Source organism: Macaca mulatta, chromosome 14 (assembly GCF_049350105.2).
Source record: "Macaca mulatta isolate MMU2019108-1 chromosome 14, T2T-MMU8v2.0, whole genome shotgun sequence".
Lineage (NCBI taxonomy): Eukaryota > Metazoa > Chordata > Mammalia > Primates > Cercopithecidae > Macaca > Macaca mulatta.
Window position 1 is genome coordinate 14,082,894 of NC_133419.1, and position 27,818 is coordinate 14,110,711.

General features: G+C 44.5%; 1 protein-coding gene across 8 annotated transcripts in view; it reads right to left on the bottom strand.

The window, feature by feature from the left end:
- STX3 (syntaxin 3) overlaps positions 1–27,818 on the bottom strand; it is a 48,098-nt gene continuing 20,280 nt past the window's right edge. Inside the window, exons 3-12 of one of the 8 annotated variants that reach the window (XM_077962784.1) lie at positions 15,399–15,498; positions 13,588–13,662; positions 11,943–12,010; positions 10,443–10,551; positions 9,518–9,591; positions 9,178–9,312; positions 7,008–7,118; positions 5,343–5,421; positions 2,431–2,496; positions 1–1,930 (exon numbers count right to left, since the gene is read on the bottom strand). In XM_077962784.1, the coding sequence (XP_077818910.1) occupies positions 1,881–1,930; positions 2,431–2,496; positions 5,343–5,421; positions 7,008–7,118; positions 9,178–9,312; positions 9,518–9,591; positions 10,443–10,551; positions 11,943–12,010; positions 13,588–13,662; positions 15,399–15,498 (867 nt within the window). In that variant the 3' untranslated portion in view covers positions 1–1,880. Of the gene's footprint in view, positions 1,931–1,985; positions 2,497–5,318; positions 5,422–5,737; positions 5,971–7,007; positions 7,349–9,177; positions 9,313–9,517; positions 9,592–10,442; positions 10,552–11,942; positions 12,011–13,587; positions 13,663–15,398; positions 15,499–27,818 lie in introns of those variants that run through there. The other 7 variants (XM_077962783.1, XM_015114080.3, XM_015114079.3 and 4 more) reach the window with 7 other exon arrangements.

A 27,818-nucleotide genomic window follows, 5' to 3' on the forward strand; every position in this document is an offset into this window, starting at 1 on the left:
TTTCACAATCAATACAAAGTCATTTTTATTTTTAAATTAGCAATAAAATAATCAAGTTTACATTTTAAAAATACAAATAACAACAAAAACCTTCACATGTCGTATTCCAAACTGTAAGCCCCAGGCCTCAATGTAAGAGGAGAGCAAAGGCCTTTAGTGATTTTGTCTCTTGTGGCTGGAGCCCATCCACTGTCTGACATCATAGCCATGGGCAAGAGGACATCCCCTTGGCTCTGTCTGAGTGCTGGATTATGACCGGCAGTAAGTAGCCTTTGCAAAGGAAGCTAACGGACAGTGCCTGGATTAAGGGTGCTCACCCTATCCTAGAAAGCATTGAAGTCAAAGCTGAAAATATACATGGTACCCAAAATCAAGGAGACTGCCAGAGAACAGGAGGGGATCTAAGGGATTTACCATTGGGTTAGCACAGACACTACACTTGAAGATTTCCTGGCGGCGGCTGCTGCTGCTTCCATGATAAGAATTGAGTGAGACAAAGAACCTGCCAAACTCATTAACCCAGTAGCAGGAAGAGCTACTGTGTAGCCTGTGCTGTCCCCCAACTGACTCAGCCCTCCAGATGAGACATCCTGTAGGCCACATGAATATCAAATTACTGAGGGATGCTCTCAGGACAAGCCTAGCATAGGCAGCAGGCGGGGAAGGGTGTCAAAAAATTATACTTACTGTCTGCTAAGCAGAAGAACTTAATTGGGATCAATTTAGCTCACTCCAGAGTTCTCATTTTATTCTCCCAGTATTCCTCCAGAAAACAAGTTTCTTGATGATATGGGAAGATCACATTTCCACAAGGATTCATTTGCAGGTAAGCAAATATCCTTTACCCAATTTTTATCCTGGCTCAAAGTTGGCTTTCTTTTTTTTGAGGTCATAATAGCTTCCATTTTTATTTCCTACTTCCTAAGAGACACACACGTATGTGTACATACATCTCATACACAATTAGAATACATCTGGAACACATGAGTGAATACACCAGTGTCATGAAATATTTCCAGAGCTTAGGATTCTAGCACCTTGTCCCTTGCCCAATTTAAAATCCCTGATTATTTGTGGCCCCAAGGCAATAGTTTCACAAAGCATCGCTTTCTAACAATGAACAGCCAGTTTCTAAGACTCAGACATGGAAACATATTCCATATCCTCAGCCTTTTGCAAAGCGTAACTTCAGCTGACTGTATCATCCTGGTCCCTCCTTGAGTAAATACGAGAGACTACAACACAGAGAAAAATCCAAGTTGCCCCCCAAGCTGAACAACTAAGAGCTTAATTTAAGGCTGAATTTCAAACAAGTCAGCTCTTCAGACTAAAATGACATCTGCCAGTCCCTCATGTTTTCAGGACATAGGGACAACAAACAGGATTGGCATCCTGCCAGGTAGAAGACGCAGATCCAAGCCTTATTGTTGCCAAACTTAGAAGAATCCTTCTGCTTTGTTAAAGATACTCCCCTACAAAAAAAACATTGCAGTTTCTGGGAGAATACTCCATGAGGTAGAAAAATACAGCACCTTGGGAGGGTCTCACAAGAGCTTTCCCAGGTGCAAGGCATAATCTGACACACCACAGGGAGGAAGGAAGCTGGGTAGTTCACACAGTCCAGGAGAAAAGGTACTTGAGAGCTGGTGGGGCAGGAGGAGGCTCTGAGGATAACTCAGGGTCGCATCAGGTAGATCACATTCCCCCAGGGCTAGATTGTTAGCTGAGTCAGGTCCAAGGGTGGTCGCAAGGAAACAAAGGAACGGGTTGTACTCGCTCTCAGGAAGGCCATTCAGACTCCATTCTCATCTGAAGACAAGGGTGGCCACACCAGGCTGGAGTGAAATCAGTTTCTAGGAGGCAGGGAAAGGAGGAGCTGATCAATACACACGAAGGCGGCAAAGGGCAACAGAAGGAGTCAGCCACAAACCTAGAAGGTGGGGAGGAAAGACCAGCAATCACTATGAAATACACAAACCCAGGACAGAACCTGGAGTTAAATATCCTACTGTATAAAGGACAAAAGGCCCTACTATGAGAGGGAAAAAAAATAGAAAAGCCTCTAGGCCTTTTATAAGCCTTCTCACAGGCTGTCCACACCCATGAAGACGTGGTGGGAAGGGACAATCCCTAGTGAAAACACCTGCTCTGCAGGTCCCACAGCAGCACCACCACAAAGACAGGCTGCAGGAGCTGCTTTCGGGTTCTCGATCTTCATGAACTCCCTGCTGCCTTTCTTTTAGAAAGCAGAAGGGCACAATGAAAAGCACATGGAAAAAGTTCAGGGGTCGTATTATGGTGGCTCCACCTTATGAGCTATGTAGCCCTGGGCAAGTTCCTTAACTTCATTGCTCTTTCCCCGTCTGTAAAATGAGGATACTATGAACTTAGAGCAAGCAGCTGGCACATTACTAGGAAATATAAACATACCGTCTGCCCTCCTGTTCAGAGACCTCTCCCCCGTGGGTGACATGGAGGAAAAGGGGAGTCCAGACCTAGGCAACACATCAGCTTTGACTTTATTAGGGAACATGGAATAAACTACAAAAAAAAAGCAGCTTAACAACTGCTCAGCAATTTAGCAGGTTAAAGATACGTTAGTCAACCAAAAACAACGTATTAATTAGTCTGCTCCTCTTTGAGGAGTTACGTCCTGAAAAATAATTCATATACCTTCTGAAGTCCTGGAATTAGGAATAGAAAGGGGCACCACGAATTTGCATATCACCTTTCATCCAAGGATATGGAAAAATAACAACTATTCTATCATTTTAAAATTTCAACATCTATTTCAATCAGATTGTTCAGAGCCAAAACAAAATTTAAACTTCACATGCAAAAAAGTCAAGGGCTAGACTCCAAGTGCCAGAAAAAAGGGGGGAAAAAAAAATCAACAAACCACCTGTCTATGAGAGGTTGCTCATCTCACTGTTGCTTATCTTTCAAGATGAAGTTGAATGCTCAATGCTATAATAAGCTGACTTTTAGATCCTCTGGTCACATGGAAGGAAGGAGGAATAAGAAGAGACACACTGAAACAAATATAAAAGGAAGGCACAGCTCTGGGTATTGGCAGGGTATTATGTGCCAAGTCTTAAAAATGTTTATACCTCTTATCTCAGTAATCCAACTTATATGAGTTGATAATAAAGACAAAATTTAAATGAGAAAAATATTAAATAAGGTCACACTGTTAGCTATAGCAAAATAACATAAACCTCCAACATTGTGAAAATGTTAAATATTTGAGAGGATGACCACAATCTCATATTGGAAATTAGATTTACAAAGAGATTTTAATGCTGTGGAGTGATGCTTATAATTTTTAACTGGGTAAAAAACTATGGATAATATAGTCTGAACTATGTAAAACTATGTCTGAGTGTGTGAACATGCCACAAGGTTATCAGCAATAATATTAAAAGTTCATTAGTTTTATATTTTCTGTATTGTATAGGTTGTTTTTTTTTTTTTTTTACAATACATGCTATATTTTATTCAGAAAAATATTTTAAAAGTCACTGGTTGGGCACAGTGGCTCATGCCTGTAATCCCAGCACTTTGGGAGGCCAAGGCAGGTGGATCACTTGAGTCCAGGAGTTCAAGACCAGCCTGGGTGACATGACAAAACCCCGTCTCTACAAAAAATATAAAAGTTATCCTGGCGTGTTGGTGTACACCTATAGTCCCAGCTACACAGAAGGCTGAGGCGGAAGGAACACTTGAGCCTGGGAGGCAGAGGTTGCAGTGAGCTGAGATCACGCCACTATGCTCCAGCCTGGGCAACAGAGCAAGACACCATCTCAAAAAAATAAAATAAAATTTTGTTTTAAAGTCACAAAAGTCTTAATAGTCCCAATAACCAGATTGATATGCTCACTACTATTAAACGTGATTCAGGCCAGGCGTGGTGGCTCACGCCTGTAATCCCAGCACTTTGGGAGGCTGAGGCAGATGAATCACCTGGGGTCAAGAGTTTGAGATCAGCATGGCCAACATGGTGAAACCTCGTCTCTACTAAAAATACAAAAATTAGCCGGGCAAGGTGGCAGGCACCTGTAATCCCAGCTACTTGGAAGGCTGAGGCAGGAGAATCACTTGAACCCAGGAGGCGGAGTTCGCAGAGCTGAGATCGCACCATTGCACTCCAGCCTGGGGCATAAGAACAAGACTTCATCTCAAAAAACAAACAAACAAAAAACAACAACAACCAAAAAAAGGTGATTCAGGCTGGACGCAGTGGCTCAGGCCTGTAGTCCTAGCACTTCCCGAGGCTGAGGCAGGCGAATCACCTGAGGTCAGGAGTTCGAGGCCATTCTGGCCAACATGGCAAAACCCCACCTCTACTAATAATACAAAAATTAGCCGGGCACAGTGGCATGTGCCTGTAATCCCAGCTACTCAGGAGGCTGAGGCGGGAGAATCGCTTGAATCCAGGAGGCGGAGGCTGCAGTGAGCCGAAATCATGCCACTGCACTCCAGCCTGAGACAGAATAAGACTCTGTCTCAAAAAAACAGTGATTCAGTGGTAAGTCTATCATTTTTAACAAATTTTCAAGAAAATTAATAGTCTCAATTTTAACATCACTATCCTCTAAGGTTCTCTAGGCTTTACAGATTAATGGCTACCTTCTCTTACAAAGAGAAGCTAGGTCCACTATTAGCTGTGTGAACTTGGCCCTGTTATTCAGCATTCTCTTTGACTGAGTTTCTTTGTCTGTAAAATGTGCATAATACTGTATCTGTCTCAAAAGACGTTGTAAGGATTCAATGATATATGTATAAGGTGTTTAGTACATTGTCTGGGACAATGCAACACTCAAAAGTGTGTTAACTGTCCTCATTTAAGACCCAGTCAGCAACAGAGAAAACTCTGCAGATCCAAATCCCAATTCAGAGCTTCCTTTACATTGAAAAGGATACAGAAAGTAAAGCCCAACATCCATGAAAATCAGTAAGAATTCAGAAGACAGACTCCAGATCCAAGACAGAGACGTACCCAACTTAGAAGCATGCTTCCTGAGTAAGGGGAGTCACATGGGGTGCTCAGGTATGCTAGGAGAAGTGGTGAGAAATACGACAAGACAGAGATTGGGGACAGAATCTACAGGATAAGAACAAACAGAGACCTCACCCATGTACTGCAGCCAGAAACCAATAGAACTGTAAGGAGATAAAGAATCCACAGGCTACTGAAAGTTGTAGAAAGCTCAGTGTCCAAGGACAATCACAGGGAAAGAAGAGGAATTTGAAATTCCAAGCTAATTTCCTCTTGAGCAGCCAAATTCAGAGTCCCCAAGAACCATTCGTTTACTTACATTTCAGTGCAGTGGCCTAAACATTCAGCCCAACGGTAAGTCCAATAATCAATGCTAAAATGCCCAGCAACACAACTACTAGCACAATGATAATTATCAATTTCTGGAGAGAGGAATAAGACAAAAACAAATCATTACTACAAACAACCAAAAAAATAACTACTCATCCAAAACCCAACCCCTGTCACCTCTATATAGAAAATATCTTACCAATCTGAATAAGAGGCCTATGTCTCTACATACAGACATCCTTCTAGGATACTTTATTTATTTTTAAGACAGAGTTTTTCTCTATCACTCAGGCTAGAGTGCAGGGGCATGATCATGGCTCACCACAGCCTCGACCTCCTGGGCTCAAGTGATCCTCCTGCCTCAGCCTCCTGAGTACCTAGGACTATAGGCATGCACCACCATGTTCAGCTCATTTTTTTTATTTTTGTAGAGACAGGGTCTTCTCATGTTCCCCAGTCTGGTCTCAAATTCCTGGGCTCAAGCAATACTCTCACCTCGGCCTCCCAAAGTTCTGGAATTATAGGCATGAATTGCCACACCCAGCCTAGGACACTGTAAATTTCTTAAATTACCTCTAGGCTAGGAATGCCAGCAGAGGGAAATACGGGGCCTCTCTCAGCTCTCAGCTCACACCGCAGTTCTGTGTATGTGGAGAGAGAGAATCAGAGCCACTATCATGGGGTATCTAAGGAGCAGTTGGCCAAGATAAAAAGTGACTGACTGATTTTTTTCGTTTTAAGAGGGAATGTAAAGGCATTTTTGATAGAGTTCTAATCTCCTACTTTTGTCCATTTGTCCCCTAAAGTACACTCCTACCTGTCAGGCCCAGTACACTGCCTGGATATCAGAAAATACCACCCAGCCTAGATTCACCATGTAAAATAACTATCCAGTCCCCTAAATCCCTGCATAAGCAATAGGTAAAGTTGGAAGAAAAACAAAGAACTAAAGAACAACAATATCAGAGCCCAAGAGAACCCGTCAAAGGAGAAAAGTCTAAAAAGCAGAAGCCACCAGAGCTGAATACCCACAGTCGTGAGCACAGAAGCCGAGAAGTCCTTAAGCAGCAGGGGCACCAGAGGGTGGGCAATTACTGTGGGGTGGAAGAAAGAGAATGATTGGGATCTGAACTTGAATCCCAGTGCCTCTACTTACTAGGTGGCCTGAAGCCAGTTACTGAGTCGCTGACCCTCAACTGTCTCATTTATAAAGTAGAAATAACAGGTGCTCCATCAGATATGAGATAATATATACATAGCAGTTAGCATGTGCTAGGTACAAGGTAGAGAAAAAGAGAAGGGAGGTGGAGCTTGGGCGCCTGGAGTGGAAGACAATGAAGAGAAAGTTTCTGAACAGAGGAGTCAAGTGTAACATCTGAAAGGCTCATGAGCTAAGTCCAGGAGAAGATTAGCAGCAACACCTGGGCCGTGCATCCATCCTACAGAACTGCCTTTCAAGTGTGGGTTCTTGGGGAGATAGCTTGTGAGCCAGATCCATGCAAGGCACACCTGGGAAGGAAGGGCAAGCAGCCGGTCTCTAGGAAAGGCTGAGGGAGGGGTTGATGAGGCCACGACAGGGAGGGAGGCGTGGGCTTAAGGACACAGGTGGCCGTGGCCAGGGAGAGGAGATGCTAGTAAGACAGCTGAGACTAAGGACAGCTGAGACGAAGGTGCTCACCCTCCGGGCTTCACTCTGATACTTGACAGCCTTTTTGGTATCTGCCACGGCCCGCTCCACGAAGCCCACTGACTGGTCCATGTTGTTCTCGATACGGTCAATCATGGATCCCTTTCCCCAGATGCAAGAGGTGGTGGCAGCAGAAACAGAGACAGGGAGAGGGAAGAGAAAGAGCGAGACACAGCAAACAAAATGGACTCTCTTCTCTGAAGGCCACAGGAGAGTCTCACCTTCCGGGCCTGACTCTGGTATTTCACAGCTTTTTTCGTTTCATCTCGTGCCTTCTCCACGTGGTCCACTGTGTGCATGACATTCAACTCTATGTTATCTAACATCTCACCCTGCAAAGAACAGACTCTGGTCACACCCAGCAAACGTCTCAGGTCAGTCCTAGCCAATGTGGGGAAGGGATTCTCTTTCTTACAATCTTCGGTGGCAAGAGGAGCATCCAGAAACCTTGATGCATGGCCTTCCACAGGACACCCATTCACAGTCCTTGGTGGTGGGGTGGCGGTCACTTGTTCAAGAAGCATTCACTGAATTTTACTACTTCTCTGTGACCAGCACTCCACCGGGCATCTAGAACATACTGTCTAGATGCCTGGTAACTACCTATAAATATACTCTGAGGTATCCCCAGACAACCTTTGTTTTTTTTTTTTTTTACACTTAAGCACATGGAGAGGAACCGAAATAAGGATAACTCATTGTTCTTAGGACATCACTAGGATGCTGGCCTCTTCCTGGTCATTCAGACCTGAATCAACATCATTCAGCCTGAATTGAGTACATTCACTAACTGCGGAAGAGTGCCTGGCACACAGTAGGTGCTCAATAACTATCTGGGGTGGGGAACATTTGCTTTCTCTAAGTTATTTCCAGGCCCTTTAACTGACAGACATTAGATTTACCCAAGCTATTTGGTTATATCTTCCCTTCCAGACAGTGGTCTCTTGATAAGCTTCCCAACCATTTCCTAGCAATCACTTCCTGATAGCGAAGTTTGATCATTCCAATTAATCTTAGTCATCTTAGGAATTCTCAACTACCCAACCCAACTCTATCACTTTATGGCAGTCTGTAAACAGAACAAGGCACTTACCACCATTTGAATCTCAAGCCAGTTCCTCGGCAAGGCAGTATGGGGGAAAAGAAGAGGTGGAATGGAGGGACTTGAGAAATGGTCTCAGAGGCCAGCCAGGAATAGGGGGAAAGCACCCAGGCCCTCAGCAGGAAACCAATGTCAAAAACTAGTCAAGCCGTGCTCGGGCTTCAACTAGGTTTTGCAGTCTGCCTACTACGGAAGCAATTTTCTCTCCTATCCAGGTGTCAGAGCAGCACAGCACCATGACCCTCTGGCACACTTAACTGTCCCATAAGAACTAGGAACCATCTGACTATGTGAAACTCGCACCCTATGCAGTCAATCCAGAATTCTATCCCGAGCAAGCGTGCCTGGGACAAAGTGAGCTGTCAAACTAAGCACCAAAAGTGTTTCGAGTCTTCTTGTCAATGCTATTTTACTACTCCTTCATTCATGTTGTTGTCTGCTTTGTGCCTTAGCAAAAGGTGCCAAAAAATAAAAACAGGAAAAAAAAAAGGAAAAAAAAATAAAAATGTCTGTGAAACCTAAGTTTTCCCTGTGAACTAGAGAAAAGATCACATTTTCAATGTCATCAGGGAACTAGTCCATATCAGGAGGCTGTTTTAAAACATCACCATTAGGAGCCCCCATTTCTGATTTTTAAAAAAGAAGAGAAAGAAAAAAAAGACAAATCCTGGAAGGTCAGGCTGCAGTGAGCTGTGATCACGCCACTGCACTCCAGCTTGTGCAACAGAGCAATACCCCATCTTAAAAAAAAAAAAAAATCAAAACTCTGGGGGAACTAGGTTAAGTGACAGAACACAAAACCCTGTATCAACTAGCAACGACTGCAAGGCCAAGGGGATGGGCAAGAACGACAAGGCTAAGATCACCCAAAGTGTCAACATTCAATTTGAATGCACACTTTCCCATGGGATTCTGTTTCTCCTTTATGCAAATTCCCAATGGTTCTCCCACCCTACCTCACTGGCTTCCAGTATTCCCTTCCTCCCTGTTCTCAGGCAAAAGGGAAAAGCCTGAGTTTTCCTCTCCCCGCTCCCCACGCTGGGACTCAGTGCCACTTACCTGATTCTCCACCAGCATGGCAATGTCCATAAACATGTCATGAAGCTCCTTGATGCTGCTCTCCAGCCTCACAATGTCCTTGTGCCGTCCCTCAATCTCACTGAGGGCTTGCTTGGAAATCTGCGAGTCAATGATCTATAACAGGCCACACACAGACAGGCTGTCAGCTACCCCTGCGAGAAAGCCTGCCACAGCCCTCACGCACACTCCTGGGGAGCTCCTTGCCTCCCTGAACTCCCTGCACCTGTGGCTCCCCCTCCACCTGCTGGACTGCATGAGCTCCACAGTGGCCTCCCTGCTCACGAGAGGGATGTGCTATCCAAGCACACAGGGCACTCACCCCAGAAGTGAAGATGGCCGGGTTGCCGCTCTCCAACATCTCCTCCAGCTCCTCATCTGTGGTCTTTTTGCCAGCTTTGTAACAAAAGAAGTAGAGCGTCAAATATAAGATCATAGTGAAACACCATTTGATAAGGTCCCTGAAAATCAGGAACGTGACTTCCCTATAAAGACCATGGCCTTTACAGCACTCCCCCAATTGCCTCCTGACTCATCTTATTTCTCCCCTAACCCGAGACATCCTTAACATTATCAGCAGTTACCTTCCTAAAGCACATATCTCATTACAGTGCTTCCCAGCTCAGAACATTTCCTTGCACCATTCACTACACTATGGCGTTCAAGACCCTCATAACATGCTAGTTCATGGGCAAGCCCTCCCTCAATCCATCCTAACCTTACGCTACTCCAGACACACCCTTTTTCCAGACCCTGGACAACCTGCCACTGCTAAACACACTTGCTCTTTCTTGATTACGTTCATACCATTCCTCTCACCCAAGGCACCTTCCACTCCACAGGGCCCTGCCTTCCACATTACTAAATTTCCTAAACGGTATGGCTTTATTTATTTCTCTAATCCTCCCAGCAACTTACACCACACTTTTTATTGCATAAATGTGCTTTGCTGTCAAACAGACAGCAAAATGATACAATGAGTCCACAGGAGAGCAACTGTTTGGCAAGCATTTCCCCTCTATACAGGAGACAATGCTGGACCGCATACAATAAAATTACTTGGGCCTGATAAAGTGTCACCTTTCAGCCTCCAGCACGGCATTCAGGATGTGCCAGTGCTGTAGGAGCTGCCCTAGACTCAGGCACAAAATGTGCTTGCTGCTTGCTCTACCAGGACCTCGAAACTTGGGATGGACAACCAGGTGGCAGGAAGGGTGGAAGGCACACGCCAAACCTCAAGTACATACTAATTTCGAGCTGCCGCTGGATTCGCCCTTTGCTTCGTTCTCGAAAGTCCACCTGAGCTTCATTGTATTTGGTCATCACCTCCACAAACTTCCGAGAAAGGACAGAGTGCTGTGGGACGATGTAAAATGCAGTCAGCCCCCAGTGGTTCCGTAACTGTTCTAGAACCCCTCCCCACCCCCACACAGCCATCTACAGTAGCACTGGACTTGGAAGTTTACTGAAACTGGTTTACTGCTGACCTCACGCGGTAACTGTAAGGCCAGAGGTCATGTCTAAATCTCTGAGCCCTACATCCACATGGACTAGTAGCATTTTTCTGGCACAACACCTGGCCTGCATTCTAAAACTGTCAGATTCCCTTCCCACATGTCATACTTACCAAAGATCCTTGAGTTCTTACCCTAAACTCATTTCCCCAACTTTTCTTGCTTATAAGTAGATGCATTATCTCAACAGCCCTGGATGCCTAAGTTAAATCTTCCTAATAATTTTTATTCCTTGCTCACCTCTCAGCATCAAGCCCTACTTACTGGTTTCTCCTTTGGAAAATCGCCAATATGTATACTTTTTCCAAACCCGCTACCACCATGCAAATTTAGACCAAAACCCTTGCAAAAACCTAACTAGGGTCCCTAACTAGGGACCTTCCGGTCTCCAGCTTCTTTCCCACTTGTAAACAGCTTTCAAATGGCTACCATAATAATCCTCCTAATACATTGCTGCCTGAAGTTACAACATCAGATCCAAATTCCCTAGAATGGTCCTCAAAGACCTCTAGAATGTGATACTACGTTATTATGTGTCCGCTATCCCACAGCAAACTTTTTTCTCCAGAAAGCCTATTGTCTTCACGTCTGCCCCTTACGTCTACCCCTTACCACTACCAACCACTGCTGCCAACGCACACACACATGCACGCCCCACTCCTGCCCCTGTGCCTCTCAGAGAGGGAAAACTGCTTCTTGAGCCTGTTCATGTTGGCACTCCGGCCCAGCTGGCTACCCCCAATTCTTCCTGAGATCTTTTGATGCTGACAGCACCATGTATGTGTCTTCTTATCCCGTCCTCCTGCTGGGTCTTAGGTAATAGCTTTCCATGCCACTTCAATGGCATGCCAGTTCTTTAAGGACAAGGATCATATCTTTGATGACCCCTAAAGTGCCTGGCTCCAAACTGGACAACCAATGACTAACAATTGTTTAGAAGACATTAATTTCCTCTCCTGCAAAACAAGGAGGCGCACTAAATCCTAAGCTGTGCTCTAGGAAGCCTGAAGAAGCTCTTCAGGGGCCTCCTTAGAGAAGCAGAGTACAAGACAGGGGCCAAAAGGGCTGGACTCTGGCCCTGACCCCTATTTCTACCTGGAGAGTTCTCCTTTATCAGCTCTTCAAATTGAGTTTCAGATAAGGATTGTATTAAAAAAAAAAAAATCCCTCCACAGCTAAGGAAAAATATTAAGAAATTGGACTAGATAACCGTGAGACCAGGAAAAGTCTTACCTGGGATTTCCGAATCCGAAGGTCTGCCGATGACCTGACCTCATCTTCTTCAATATGCTTCTCCATGCCTAAAGAGAAGAGGAAGGTTATACTTGCAACCTATCTCCTCCTCCAAGAAACATGCTGTTCAGTGAAACTTCCTCACTCATTCCCACACACCCAGCCCATGGAGATGTAACAACAGGTAGGTGGCACCTCAAAAGGTCAGCTCCCAGGTGAGCCACAGGACATGCATTCCACAGCCTTTACAATGACCAGGTTTTGGCATAACAGTTAACAGCTTGGGTTTTGGTCACCATGAGACTTAAGCTTGAATCCTTGCCCTGGCACTTACTGGGTGTGACTTTGAAAAAGCCACTTAACCTCTCTTAAATGGACCTGTTCTCTCATCTGTAAAACAGAATAACTAACAGTCCCTCCCTCACAATACTAATATGAAGATTAAATGAGAAGACACATAAAGTACCTATCACAATGGCAGGTGCACTATCACTGTTATTACTGGAATCTGCTACTAATGACCCCTCCAGTTAACATAGTTATTGCAATATACTTGGGGGGAAGAAATGGCAAATTGGGCTGAGCAATAATGTTTTCTCTTCTGATCAATAGCATGCATGCACCAAATACACTGGGCAAGAATGCAGGCTCTAGCAACAGAACTAAGTAAACCTTCTAGACTCTGGAAGAATTGAATCTATGACAGTAGCTTCAATGAACTATACTCTCCCAAATGGGGGGAGTGGGGGTATAGGAAGGTGGTATGCCTAGCCCACCAAGAAATATCTGTAGACAGAACGGTATCTCTTGCATCTATATGTCTCTAAAACGACTATTCAAATGTATGTAGGTGGCTGGGCATTGTGGCCCACACTTGGAATCCCAGCAATTTGGGAAGCCGAGGCAGGTGGATCACTTGAGGCCAGAAGTCCGAGACCAACCTGGGCAACATGGTGAAATGCTGTCTCTACTAAAACTATAAAAATTAGCTGGGTGAGGTGGTGCATGCTTGTAATCCCAGCCACTTGGGAGGCTGACGGATGAAAATCACTTGAACCCAATAGGCAGAGATTGCAGTGAGCCGAAACTGAGCCACTGCCTTCTGGCCTGGGCAACAGAGGAAGACTCTGTCTTAAAAAAAAAAAAAAAGTATGTAGTTGCCAGGGAAATAAGACTAATAAGAGAAAAGTTGATGGGCCAGGTGCGTCCCAGTTACTCAGGAGGCTGAGGCAGGAGAATCACTTGAACCCAGGAGGTGGAGGTTGCAATGAGCCAAGATAGTGCCACTGCACTCCAGCCTGGGCAACAGAGTGAGACTCCATCTCAAAAAAAAAAAAAAAAAAGAAAAGTTGAAAGACTAAGTTAAAGGACCAAGTCACACAACTACTCAGCAGCTGAAAGCACATTTTAATTCTCATCTCCTAGCTTGCATTCTGGACTCTTTCCAGTATTGTCAGGATTTAAGAAAAGGTAAATTTCTGGGGCTACAATGGATCATTGCAGGGACAGAGCCTGAACCACAAACAAAGATGGTCCAAGTGGTGTCAGTTCCACCAAGAAGAGTTTCAGTTCGGAAAGCTGGACCCTAGGGGAGCTGAGATAGATGGTGGTGGGGACTGGCTTGTTTCCTTCATTCCCTTCTTACTCTTCAGTTTGTTCCGGACGTTGTTGGCCCTTTTCTTAATCTCAGTCGTGAGCTGCTCTAGGTCATCCTTGGTTTCTGGGTAAACAAAGGCAGGCAGAATCCGTTAGAAAGGAGAGGACTGATTCCTTTGTGAGCTACAGCAATCATCATCAGAGCAGGGTGGCTTTCTCAGGCATCCACTGCCCAGAATGGTATTTATCCCAGCGCACTCCCCAGAATCTATCATTAGAATCACAGAGTGCTTATTTTTTTAAAGGCATTTTCCAGGCACCCCATCCCAGTCTACAGAATAAAAACACCCAGGTTGGAACCGCAAAATCAGCCCTTTCAACCCTCCCAAGTAATCCTGCAGCACATAAAATTATGAGAACTCTGCTTTTAGAGGAAAGAGCCTACCATGGGGTCTTCGGTTGAGAAGGTTCTAGGGAGCTTATGGGGAAAAGAGATTTCAACCAAGGCTAATCAACTTAAAATGAGGCAAATATTTATGACATACCTATTACACACATCCTAGGTTGTATGGAGCAAACTAAGTATTAGCTATAACCATTCATTCAAAAGCCATCCTTCAACCCCCTACTACAACTTTGGAACAGAGCTAGAAACTATGGAATCAGAAAGAAGATCTAGGTTTTTCCTGCAAGATGTTTAAAGTCTAGTGGGAGACAAGAGAGAAATAAACCAGCAGCTGTAATATGCAGCGTGGAGTAAGGTATGAGTTCTGGTCAAGGTGTGCACAGCCTGGAGGGATCTGGAAAAGCTTCTAAAGACGGAGATGAGCAGGACTGAGTCTCAAGGACTGTGAGTTGGCCAGGTAGAGAAAGAGACTAAGAGCAGGAATCCCACGAGAAGAAACAGTAAGTAAAGGGTATGAGTGAACAGGAAATATCTGAGGAACCACCAGAATTGGTCTGGCTGAAGCGTGGGGAGCAGGAGGAGGATGGCAGGAGGCAGGCTGGCTGGGAAGGCAGGAATGTGATCAAGACAATGTCCATACGCTCTGCTAAAGTGTTCCCACTTCAGTCTTTAGGTAATAGGGCCCATGGGAAAAATGAAAGAGAGGAATGACAGTGTCAGGCTTGCTCCCTGTTCTTAAGGAACTGAAAATATAGCCCTAAACCACCCGTGTCCAAACCGTGGAATGCACAGATTTTTTTGCTTCTCTGTGGTGGCAGATATCAGGAAAATTATGTGCAAACCTTTCTTTTAGCTCATCGGCTATCATTAGTGTTAGTGTATTTTATGTATGGCCCCAAGACAATTCTTCTTCCAATGTGGCCCAGGGAAGAAAAAAGGTTGGACACCCGTGCAAACAATTAGGGGAGGAAAAAAGTTTGCCGAGGTGGTGGCAACAAACAGGAGTTTAGGGATAGAAGGAATTTCTGTGAACTTGAACCATTTTGGAACACCTCATGGAAAAAAAAATGAACTTGGTCTGGTAGGATTCGGAAAGAGGGCTAGGAAAAGCATTTCAGGCTGGGGAAACAGTACAAGCAGAGGCTCAGAGGAGGGACCAGGCCCAGGGTATGTAAGCAGCAGTGGGAATCGTCGCTAGTCAGGAAGAGGGACTAGCTGGGAAACAGGAAAGTCTGGCTAAATGGTTGGAGTGGGACCATGAAGAGAAAACCGTGACTGTGGCCAGGCAGTAGGAGCACAGGTAAGGTAAAGGAGAGGGAAATGAGATAATATGTACACTAGTGCCCTGTAACTTGTACACTTCCCTGCTGCTCACGAAGGGCAAGAAAACAAGGCTGGCTCAGCCCCGAGGAAAGGCTGATTATTGGGTGACTCAGTTCTAAGTAACCACTCACTTGGCTCTGGAATCGGTGCAGAGAGAATGATACTGTAGAGTTTCTTAGCCTCCTCCACATGTTCTGAGATCTTGTCAATGTTAAGCCGAGTTTCCTCAATCTATAATCAGAAAGACAATAACTTCCATCATCAAAGAGGAAGTACAGGTCCATGGCTGAGATAAACGCTTGGCAGAGCTGCTGGTGAAAGCTGCCCATCTTCTGGGTTCGTGGAAGAAGATAATGACTTAAAGTCTTCAGCTGCCCAGTGAGTACCCTTTCCATGGTTAAAGTCATCTCAACAGAACAGTTGTTAAAAATCCATACTTGTTGCTCCCTGAGAGTAATACATTTACCCACTTTGGATGGAAGGATTCAGGCCAAAGTCAAGAAGAGCTGGGAAAAACCATGAGGAATGATCAGAGGGGGAGAATCAGCAGACCTTAGCAGGCAGAGCCTTAAAGCCCGAAAAGTGAGAACAGAAAAGAGTGAGGATGAAGGAGAGGGGGAAAAGGAAGGAAGGAAGGAAAGAAGTGAAACGAAAAGAACAAACCTAGACAGTGAAAAACACAGAATGAGAGGAAGAGAAAGACAGAAACAGGCCAGGCGCGGTGGCTCAAGCCTGTAATCCCAGCACTTTGGGAGGCCAAGGCGGCGGATCACGAGGTCAGGAGATCGAGACCATCCCGGCTCACACGATGAAACCCCATCTCTACTAAAAATACAAAAAATTAGCCGGGTGGCCGGGCGCGGTGGCTCAAGCCTGTAATCCCAGCACTTTGGGAGGCCGAGATGGGCGGATCACAAGGTCAGGAGATCAAGACCATCCTGGCTAACACGGTGAAACCCCGTCTCTACTAAAAAATACAAAAAACTAGCCGGGCGAGGTGGCGGGCGCCTGTAGTCCCAGCTACTCGGGAGGCTGAGGCAGGAGAATGGCGGGAACCCGGGAGGCGGAGCTTGCAGTGAGCTGAGATCCGGCCACAGCACTCCAGCCTGGGCGACAGAGCGAGACTCCGTCTCAAAAAAACAAAAAATAAATAAATAAAAATTAGCCGGGCGTGGTGGCGGGCGCCTGTAGTCCCAGCTACTCAGGAGGCTGAGGCAGGAGAATGGCGTGAACTCAGGAGGTGGAGCTTGCAGTGAGCCAAGTTCGCGCCACTGCACTCCAGCCTGGGCGACAGAGCAAGACTCCGTCTCAAAAAAAAAAACAAAAATTAAAGAAAAAGACAGAAACAGACAAAGAAGACAAGGAGAGAAAAAAAGAGAGAGATAATAGGCAATGAAGGTCTCATGAGACAGCCTGAGCTTCTCTAGGACATATGTTCTTGTACTAACTGATTTCCTCAGACAATCAGGACCCAGTAGCTCAAGCCACAGCCCATTTCTGCATATTTCTAAGGTTCCTGATTGTACAAGGCTGTGGGTATCATAAAATATTTCCAGCAGCACTTCATTCCCAGGTAGAACGCCACTGCCAGACATTCCTACATGAGCTTTGACTGCAGTCTCAGATCCCCCTTCATAGCTCCCCATGCCGCTGTTTCCATAGCCCTGCTGCGGTGGAAGCCTATATACAGGGAGCAGGACAGGAAGGAGAAACCTCAACACCTGCAGGGTCTATCCGCTTCACTCTCAAAGTGAAGGGCACATCAACATTGCAACAATTAACAAACAGAAATCTTGTAAAATGTCATACAGTAGGATCCTAACATCTGAGATGCAACAAAAATAAAACTCAATGCATATGCAGCTTCCAGCATCCCTCTTTTCCCGTGGATACTTCATCTTTTTCAAAACTTGATTATAGCTCTTCATATTCAATAGAAAATAGGAGGCCGGGCGCAGTGGCTCAAGCCTGTAATCCCAGCACTTTGGGAGGCCGAGACGGTGGATCACGAGGTCAGGAGATCAAGACCATCCTGGCTAACACGGTGAAACCCCGTCTCCACTAAAAAATACAAAAAACTAGCCGGGCGAGGTGGCGGGCGCCTGTCGTCCCAGCTACTCGGGAGGCTGAGGCAGGAGAATGGCGTAAACCCTGGAGGCGGAGCTTGCAGTGAGCTGAGATCCGGCCACTGCACTCCAGCCTGGGCGACCAAGCGAGACTCTGTCTCAAAAAAAAAAAAGAAAAGAAAATAGGAGAGGCCAGGCACAACGGCTCACACCTGTAATCCCAGCACTTTGAGAGGCCAAGGCAGGCAGATTACTTGAACCCAGGAGTTCAAGATCAGACTGGGTAACATGGCAAAACCCCGTCGCTACAAAAAACACAAAACTCAGCCACGCATTGTGGCACGCCCCTGTAGTCCCAGCTACTCAGGGGGCTAAAATGGATGATCCCTTGAGCCTGGGAGGTTGAGGCCACAGTGAGCCATGATCATGCCACTGCATTTCCCGCTTGAGCAACAGAGTGAGACTCTGTCTCAAAAGAATAAAAAATAAAAAAAAAAGGAGAGAAAAGAAAAAAGAGAGAAAGAAAATAGGAAAAAAAACACTTGAGCTCTCCAGCCCTCAAATCAGTACTTTTGCCACTGGAGTACACGCTTTTCCCCTCTATAAATATATTGGTTTAGATGTGCCACAGTTTGAGAGTAGAGTTGCTTGCTGAAAGATGTAGAATAAAATTACAATGTAATAATATCATGGGAGTGTAAATATACATACAGGTAACTACCCAAATATTTGTGAAGCATTTTAACAGTTTGCAAAACAACCTATAAGACTGGATCGGTACCATTATTCAAATGAGGAAACAAGTTTAAAGAAATCATAGGTCACATAGCTTGTGGTAGGGACAGCATGCAAATAGTGCCCGCCACACTCCAACTGGGATGCTTTTTTCCATTAGATCAAAGAGTTAATTTTTTTTAAACTATCTATACTGTTTAGAAGCATTCTAGCACTACCCAGCTATAAAAAGGGCCACTGTTACAACCTCTGAACACTCACTGATACGGTTTGGCTCTGTGTCCCGACCCAAATTTCATCTTGTAGCTCCCATAATTCCCATGTGTTATGGGAGGGACCCACTGGGAGACAACTGAATCATGGGAGTGGGTCTTCCCCATGCTGTTCTCATGATAGTGAATAAGTCTCAGAAGATCTGATGGTTTTAAAAACAGGAGTTCCCTTGCACAAGCTCTCTTTTTGCCTGCTGCCATCCATGTAAGATGTGACTTGCTCCTCCTTGACCTACGCCATGACTGTGAGGCTTTCCCAGCCACGTGGAACTCAAAGTCCATTAAACCTCTTTCTTTTGTAAATTGCCCAGTCTCAGGTATGTGTTTATCAGCAGCGTGCAAACGGACTAATACACTCACAGACTCTAGGGGTGTGACCACCTCAGAATCTACCGGCCCCTCTTAGAACTCATGTCATTGCATCACACCATGTTTCCAGTTCCACTACATGACTGCCTTGCCAAAGCGATTACACTGTTTTACAGGATTAAGGGGGGAAAAAGGCTTTCTAGAAGAAAACACACTAAACATTTTTAAATGAGTTGATCAAATTTTAACAAGCCATGAAGGACTTAGATTTTGCATGTTCAACAGATTGGTTGTCATAGAAATTTTCTCATCTGGAAAATTATTTTATAAACTGAAGAGTATCCTGACCCAAAGTTTAGTCAATGGTAGAAACACAGGAAGAGATAGGAAGTTTCTAGGATGAGACTGGCAGGCCTCAGGCTCAGTGTCACTACAGGTATTTGGAGACTGGATGGCTGATGCTCACCCTGCCCTATGCACAGAAGAACTGGTCTTGGGGGCTCTATCTGCAACCTGCCTATGAGACTTCCCAGGCCCAGGGGGCACTCCATTCCACCCACTGTAGCTGGTCTCTTTCCTCTGACCGCATCAACCTCTCTATTTGGAGGCATTTCAAGGAATCTGATTTCACAGAAATATAGTCAGTTCACCAAATGATCACAGGACCTTTTTGGGACTTCAGGATGGGCAACTGGCCAACCATAGAGCTTTCTTTTTTTGAACTTTGTGGCTTTGCTTTTTCTTAGAAGTATTGGTTTTCCTCAAAGGTGACTTTCTGAGTATTTAATGGTGTGAAATGGCAGCTACATGTGGTTTCCTTTTGTGCATTTGCCAGATAATCAAAAAATCATGAGGCAATTGCAGGGAAAGGGTATAAGAAACTGACAAGTGCCCAATCTAAAAGTTTAAGGGCTATTGCATGTGCTTGTCTGGGGTTAAGTATACTGACATCTAAAATTACTCTGCATATTCATATATTTAAAAACTAAAATTGCCTAAATATATTCTTGAATCAGAAATGATGCTACGTCCTTCACAATACTTCTATGAGGCTATCATCATTATCTCCTTTTTATACATATGAGAACACCAACTCTCAAAGAAGTAGAGAAATTACTCCAGGTTATACTGCAGAAGGAGGCAAAACCGAGGTTTGAACTCAGGATTACTAAATTCTATCTCCTGAACCAGGTAAACACCTAAGGAAGGCTCCTATATCTTCTCTCCCAAGTTCATGCATATTCAGCCCACATCAGGTTAATGTGCATGTTTAATCCACTGTTTTGGGAAAATGGATCAGTTGCCTTTCACAGAGATCATGTTCCTTATTTCTCTGTCTTCTCACCACAGCTCCCTATAGAAAGCTTTTTACATAATGAGCCCTCAAGAAGTATTGTTGACCAATGAAACCAATCTAAAAGTGTTTTTTCTAAATCACCATATAAAATTTACAGCTAATACATTCCCGGTGCCTTCTCATTGTACATTGTTTATTAAAATGGCTTTTTGTTGTTGTTGTTTTGTTTTGTTTTGTTTTTTTGAGACAAAGCCTTGCTCTGTTGCCCAGGCTGGAGTGCAGTGGCATGATCTTGGCTCACTGCAACCTCCACCTCCCGAGTTCAAGCGATTCTCCTGCCTCAGCCTCCCAAATAGCTGGGATTACAGGCGCCCGCCACCACGCCAAGCTTTTTTCTGTCTTGTCTTTTTCTTTTTTTTCTCTGTATTTTTAGAAGAGACAAGGTTTCACCATGTTGGCCAGGCTATTCTCAAACTGCCGATCTCAAATGATCCACCCACCTCGGCCTCCCAAAGTGCTAGGATTACAGGTATGAGCCACCATACCCAGCCTAAAATGTACTTTTCAGTGCTTTGTTAGTAATATGGGAATCCAGATAATATAGGATTTAAGGAATTAAGATCCAACAGATCATGGGTTCAAGTTTCTGCTCCATCTCTCTTAGCAGTTGTATGACCTTGAACACACACCATAAGCATCCCTAAGCACCAGTTCTCTCGTCTGTGAAATGAGAATTATCACAATTCCCACTTTAGAGTTTCTGTGAAGATTAAATTAGACAACACATGCCAAATGTTAACATAAAGTACATACTAAGTAAATGTTAGGTGATGACAATGATAAACACAAAAATGCCAGCAATTACTGCACATTTATGATATGCCAGGTACTATGCCGTGCCTTTACAGGCATGTCTCATTTAATCCTTATAGCAATCCTGTAAAAAAGTCTTAACAAAACAGTCTGACCTCATCAGTAGCCACCCAAGGAAATCTAAGGTCAACACCCAAGTCAACCACTCTTCATGCTGGGCGTGGCCAAATATAATTACCATATTATACTAACAACCATAATCTAACTAAAAGGAAGGGGTTATTTTTGAGATATGGATGGCCTCTTCCCTCTGGACCTAATTAGCCCATGGAATCTAATTAAACAAGGAAAAGCAGAGAAAGTACTACTTTGTGGAACTGGCAGCTGACATGGGGTAAGATGGAAGGCTAAGCAAACAAGCTTTGTTTATTCTCCCTAAGAATTAAGTCTTGGCCTCTCCTAAACTCCCGGGTACCTTGTACCTCTAGTTGAGCATTAATTGCTGCATATTTACATATTGAAAACTTATTCCGAGGTGACAAGAGTAATGTGATTGTAACTGTCAAATGATCCCTCCTTTTCACAATTTATACACCTTTACTTTCCCCCCAAAATGACAGAATCCCAAACAGTCTTCACAGTGGAGCTGCTCAGTCAAGTCCTCTTTAATTTGTTTGCTTCTTTGCTTTAGAAAACATATGTTGATGAAAAGGGAGGGAAAAGGCCACCTCGGTCAACCAAGCAATGGAAGTTGAGTCCCAAAGGCATTTTATCAAGACCAGGACTAGTGTTTCAATTCTCCTTTTATGAATGAAAAGAAAAGTATGATCTCAGAGTTATACTGACCAATGAAAACAAGTATTCTGAGACAATAATCTCAAGTAAATTAAGCGTGTTGGGGCTTTGCATCACTCAAAATTTAGTCCGGAAAGTGAAAACCTATCTAGTTATTTTAATCAAAGTACTATAATAAAGCGATTGTTTATGCAGGGATGGAAGGGTCAAGAAGCCAAAGAGAAGTCTGCTGGGGCACTCTGAAAATTAGCAACAGCAGGTCAGAGGGAAAGAGAAGGAAGGTAAGGTCACCAGAGCCTGAAGCCAGAGCTGTCTGATGGGGGCCAGACCATGGTGGAGTTGACCAGCAGAACTGGGACCACGGAGGCAGGGTCTACTGAGAAAGAGCTGAGACCATGAAGAAGGCATATCTGAGGTGGAGAGAGAAAGGAGGAAAACCATAGTCTCTTCCCTCCTCAAGTCTTCTGCTAGCACCTCACTGTCTTAATCTGTTCAGGTTCCTGTAAGAAAAATAACATAGCCTAGGTGGCTTAAACACAGGATATAGGAGGCTAGGAAGTCCACTGGCAGATCTGATGTCTGAGGAGGACCCTCTTCCTGGCTTGTAGACAGCTGCCTTCTTCCTGTATCTTCACATGGCTGAGAGACAGATCATCTTTCTCATATCTCTTTCTGTAAGGGTACTGTTTGCCCTCATGACCTAATTACCTCCCCAAAGCCCTACCTCCAAATACCATCACATTGGACTTCAGCATATGAATTTTGAGGGGACATAAACATTCAGTCCATAACACTCTCCTTAGTCAAATATACTAAAAGCAATTGGTAGGGGAACCCGGGAAATGTAGTTCCCTGCAATACAGAGAAGAGCAGAGGAAGGACAGTAGGGAATGGGCCTGAATGCAAATAGGCAAATGACTGGCAAGGGCTTCCTGCCTGCCCCATTGGAAGAGCCCAGAAATGCAGAATCTACCAGTTTGCTTGGTAGGTCACTGTCATCCAATATGCTACTTAAAGAATTAAAAAGTGTTTAACCTGCTAGATTTAATGTGTGGATTTCCAAGTTGTATTCACTTTGTGGTTCTTAGTTCTAACAAAAATCAAGGATACCTAGCAAATCTTTATGCTTCAAGACTGGTCACCTCATGCCTCCTCTAGCCAGGTACTGTTCCACCCACCCCTCACCCCAGCCCGGCTCTGCTGCACTATGCCCACAGTTTATCCACCCTTACTTCTCCCAGAACTGATTCAGAACCCCTCCAGCACTAGGGCCATGTGTTGCTCAACTTAGACTACTTGATATTCATCACTGTTAAGTGTGTGGGGTCACTCAGTAGACATTTGTTGAATAAATAAATGAACGTAAGTAACTGCAGGAGACAAGCATGCTTCTTCTATCACTACAAATGGTCTGTGTTTTTTAAGCCTACTTGTTATGGACTGAATGTTTGTGCTCTCCCAAAATTAATATGTTGACACCTAATCCCCAATGTGATGGTACTTGGAGATGGGACCTTTGGAAGGCATTTAGGTCATGAGGGTGGAGCCCCCATGACTGTGTTTGGTGCACTTACAAGCAGAGGCCAAAGAGCTAGCTTGCTCTTTCCGCCATGTGAGGATACAGATACAGCAAGATGGCAGTACACAACACAGAAGAGGGTCCTCACTAGAATCTGATCATGCTGGAACCCTGGTCTCAGACCTTCAGCCTCCAGAATTGTAAGAAATACATTTTTATTTTTTATAAGCCATTCAGTCTATGGTACTTTCTCACCACAGCCCAAATAAGACAGCATTCAAAAAAGTAAACTCTCGGCCGGGCATGGTGGCTCACGCCTATAATCCCAGCACTTTGCGGGGCCAAGGCGGGTGGATCACCTGAGATCAGGAGTTCAAGACCAGCCTGACCAACGTGGTGAAACCCTGTCTCTACTAAAAATACAAAAATTAGTTGGGCATTGTGGTGGGTGCCTGTAATCCCAGCTACTTGAGAGGCTGAGGCAGAAGAATCATTTGAACCCAGGAAGCGGAGGGTGCAGTGAGCCGAGATTGCACCATTGCATTCCAGCCTGGGTGGCAAGAGCTAAACTCCATCTCAAAAGAAAAAAGGAAAGAAAAGAAAGAAAACTTTCATCCTTATTAATAGAAGTTCCATGTTAGAAAGTGTTGCTGTGAAAAATTAAATGCTAGGATAGCCAAATTAAGCTGGTTTATTACAGGACTTCTTAGAGCTTTCAATAAGTTAATGTGCATTTTAAGTTTCCAAGAGAAGAAAGGAGCAGGAAGCATTTCTCAAACGTGTTTATATTTGATCACAGAAGGCATTTTGCATCTGACAACGCATTGTGACTGACCCAACAAACAGCCATTCCCTAGCCCCTTCCCTTTCTTTTCTTTTTAACAGAAGTCTGACTTTGTTTCAGTAGTGGCATTGCCAGCCCCAGAGGATACATCATGATGTGTTTGATGGCGATCCTGGCAATCCTTTCCCTTTGCTGAGTACTCACTTTCCTGGTGTCCCTTCCAGCTAAGGAGGCCCACACCATGTGACCCAGTGCTATCCAGGAGGCCACAAGGGAAGTCAGATTGGAGGATCTGGGCAGTTTTCCCCCCGATGAAAGGATCTTTGAACTTTTCTAGCTGCACCCTTTCTTAATGCTTGCAATGCTGTCACAGGGTGATGCCAAATAGAGTTGTGACTCTGGTGGTTTCAAAACACAGGCAGGTGGGACCTATGTACTGCTCTCTTTATCTGGCAGGCTTGTGACTGCTTCAATAATAGAGCCAGGCAGAAGTGAGGAGCTGTGTAACTTCTGTAGCTGGAACACTTGCCTTGCATCCCTGAGCTTCTATTTAACAAGTTCAATAAGCCCTAAGTGGGCCAGCTACGAGAAGCCCAAGCCACAGAGAGAAGGCAAGTGTAGGTGCTCTGATTGACAGTCTCTGCTGAGCTTTTCCCTTGAGCCACCCCAGTAAAGGCACCAGACAGTAAAATTTAAAAAGCCTCTACAAGATTCTAGCCTGCAGTTGTTCAAGTCTTCCCAATAAAGGCCCCAGAAATTGTAGAGCAGAGATAATCCACACCCACTTTGCCCTGTTTGAATTCCTAATCCACAGAATCTGTCAGCAAAACAAAACAGTTGTTTTATACCACTAAATATTGGGGCTATGTTGTGATATAACAATAGATAATCAGAACAGACTCTCTCTCTCACAATCCTAAGAGAAAAGCCAAGAGGATCACAGCGATGCTGACCTAGAACCCCAAGCCGACCTCTAAACGGCACCATCCCTAACTCCGAACTTCTTCATGTGCAAAATAATTATGTATCTTTATTGCTTAAGCCACCGTTAGCCAAAAGCTTCCCAAATGATAGGCTACACTGCTGCTCAGGATCACAGATTCAGGTCAAAGCTCTCATCCTTTTTCCCCTAGCCTCCATCAGCCGACTTGCCTGTCTTTCCACTTCAGGTCTTTCTCACCCTCCACAAACTGCCATCAGAGTGAATTTTCTAAAACACACTCTGAGCCCATCACTTCCTTGTTTAAATCCTCAGAGGTTCCCCATCACTTTGCAGTGGTGCATAGCTGCAGTAGGCGACAGAATTATCCAGAAGAACTTCCTAAAAATCCGAAAGTCTGAGCCATTCCAGTCCCTAAGAATCAGGTATGTGTGTGTCAAAAAACTCCCCAGGTGATTCTGATGACAAGTCTAGTTAAGAACCAGGGAAATCTTCCCTCACCTTCCTCTCTCCAGGCAGAAATTAATGCTTCCTCTTCTGTGCTCCCATGGTAACTTACTGACACTTTTCTTACCATATAACAACGTTTTAAAAATTTCTATCACCCTTACCAGATAAGGAAACACCAGAGGGCGAGAATCCTGTCACACAGAACATTGGATCCCCAGCACCTAACACGCTGTCTTGATGACAGTAAGCGCTCAAAAAGTTTGATGAATAAACGAATATACAACAATAAACCCCTAATGTTTCTGTCTCCAAAGGCAGGTCTGTTTCCTCTGAACATGACTCTCTGCCAACTGAGCAAACAGACCAAGAAAAATATAGACAACTGCAAATTAGACAAAAATGTGGGGTTTATCATTTACCAGGCTCTGGCTTGATCAGTCAAAGTGGCCTGAAAACCCAAGGGCCAATCTTTTTCTCCAACGATCAAGAAGCTAGAGAAGATACAATGGAATCTGACAGAGAAAACCACATTCTGAAAACCCTGGTCCTGTGACTTCATGTGCACCATGCAAATGACTCTATGACCAAGCTGTGATTCATGCTCTCAGCAAATAACCAAGGGTGACCTGCTGGAACCAGGCCAAAAAGTAAGTTTTATCAAGAGTGCTCTCCCAAGAAAGCGACTTAACCATATAACCTGCAGGGTGTAGTGGGCACGCTCACCAGTCACATAGAGGTGGACAATCTCTCATTTCCCCAAACTTCTATTCTCTGAAACATAATTTATCCCAATGTCAAGAGTAGGTCTACACCACATTCTATAAAATAAACTTTGTGGTCTGCTTATTCACAAGTACATTGGGGGACAGAAGGATGATGAGAACTAAAATTTACTGAACATATCTACTAGATGTCAGGCACTGTGCTAGGTGCACCCATACCCTTTCTCATTTTATAGCCATAAAAACCAACAGGTAATATTCTCTTTTTAGAGAAAACTGGGCTTTAGAGTAATTAACTTTTCCAAAATTATACCACTGGTAATGGGCAGAGCTGAGATGCAGACCACGATAGGTGGGGCCAGAGCCTACTTAATCCACTCCCTCTTACTTCTCCCCCAGGGGCTTATCCTCTCTGTGCTCTATCAGATCCAAGAAAAGAGGAAAGTAACGCTGCTGAACCCCATGCTAAGTACTTTGTGAGCATTAGCTCCTTTAATCTCCACCAAATCTATGACATGAATACTTTTCTCCCCATTTTACAGATAAACCCACCGATACTTAGAACAGTTAAGAAATGTGACCAAGATCACACAGTTAGCGGCAGATACGGAATTTAATTCAAAGATCACGTTCTTTCCACCTCCCCATGCTGTCCCTCTTCTCCACCCTAAATAAGTTTCATGGGGTTTTCCCCTAAATGACAGACACACATATAACAAAGAGAAAGCAATAAGCAATGAAGCAGCCCTGAAGGTCTTGTTAAATCTTCAAAGGCCTCTTCAGAAGTAGCTATCACCCATCCAGTGCTTTTCTGTCTGACAATCCTTCCCAGACGTGCGCTCTCATATGATCCTCATGGCATCCTGGAAAGGTAAGTACCAACACTCCCAATTTCCAGAGCAGGACATTAAAGCTCAGAGAGGTTAAGCAACCTGACCAAGGTTACACTGCTATGAAATGCTTGAAAAGTGGACTCAAACCATGTTTTAGAGGCCAAAGCCCACCATCTTCACACCTAACAAAGAAGGTCCTCTCGGGGACCCTCTGGCTCTGAAGAAAAAGGAAAACACAGTTATTGGAAAAGATTCCTTATCTTAGGAAAGAAGTTCTTTAATGTATCTGGTTCTCCAAGGTAGACTGAAACAAGCTAGAAAGACTTCAAACATCTTCTTAAGTCCACCCCAACCACGGAGTAAAAGGATATTGTCCTTCCACGATCCACAACTGGAACACATTGAAACACATTGAAACAACACAAAGCCTAAGTGTTGTTTGATCTCACTATGACTCTGGTGGACCCGCCTGTGAGGAGGGTGGGGATCTGTGGAGAGCTTACAGCCAACTTCCCAATCAGGCCAGCACACACTCAAGTTTGTTCTTAATTCCTGTTTATTGCTCTAACACATAAATGGGCACGAACCGTCAAGCCCCACTCCGTTCCTTTCAGAAAAAAACTGGAGGGCTACTTTTCCACATCCACAGTCTAGAGGATGGGAAGCATCATATTCTCTCTGCAAAAAGAGCACGACACCTCTTGTTTTCTTTCCAGGGAAATTAAACACCTAAGAAACCATAGTGTGGTGGCAGAAACTTCAACAATAGTGAGCTTTTTGCTTTTGTTTTTTGAAGTATCATTCATTAAGCACATATATGCCAGATGCTATGCTGTGTTACAAGCATTATTCCTCTTGGTTTTTTTTGTTGTTGTTGTTTGTTTGCTTTTGAGACAGTCTAGCTCTGTCACCCAGGCTGGAGTGCAGTGGTGCAATCTCGGCTCACTACAACCTCCGCCTCCTAGGTTCAAGCGATTCTCCTGACTCAGCCTCCTGAGTAGCTGGGATTACAGGCG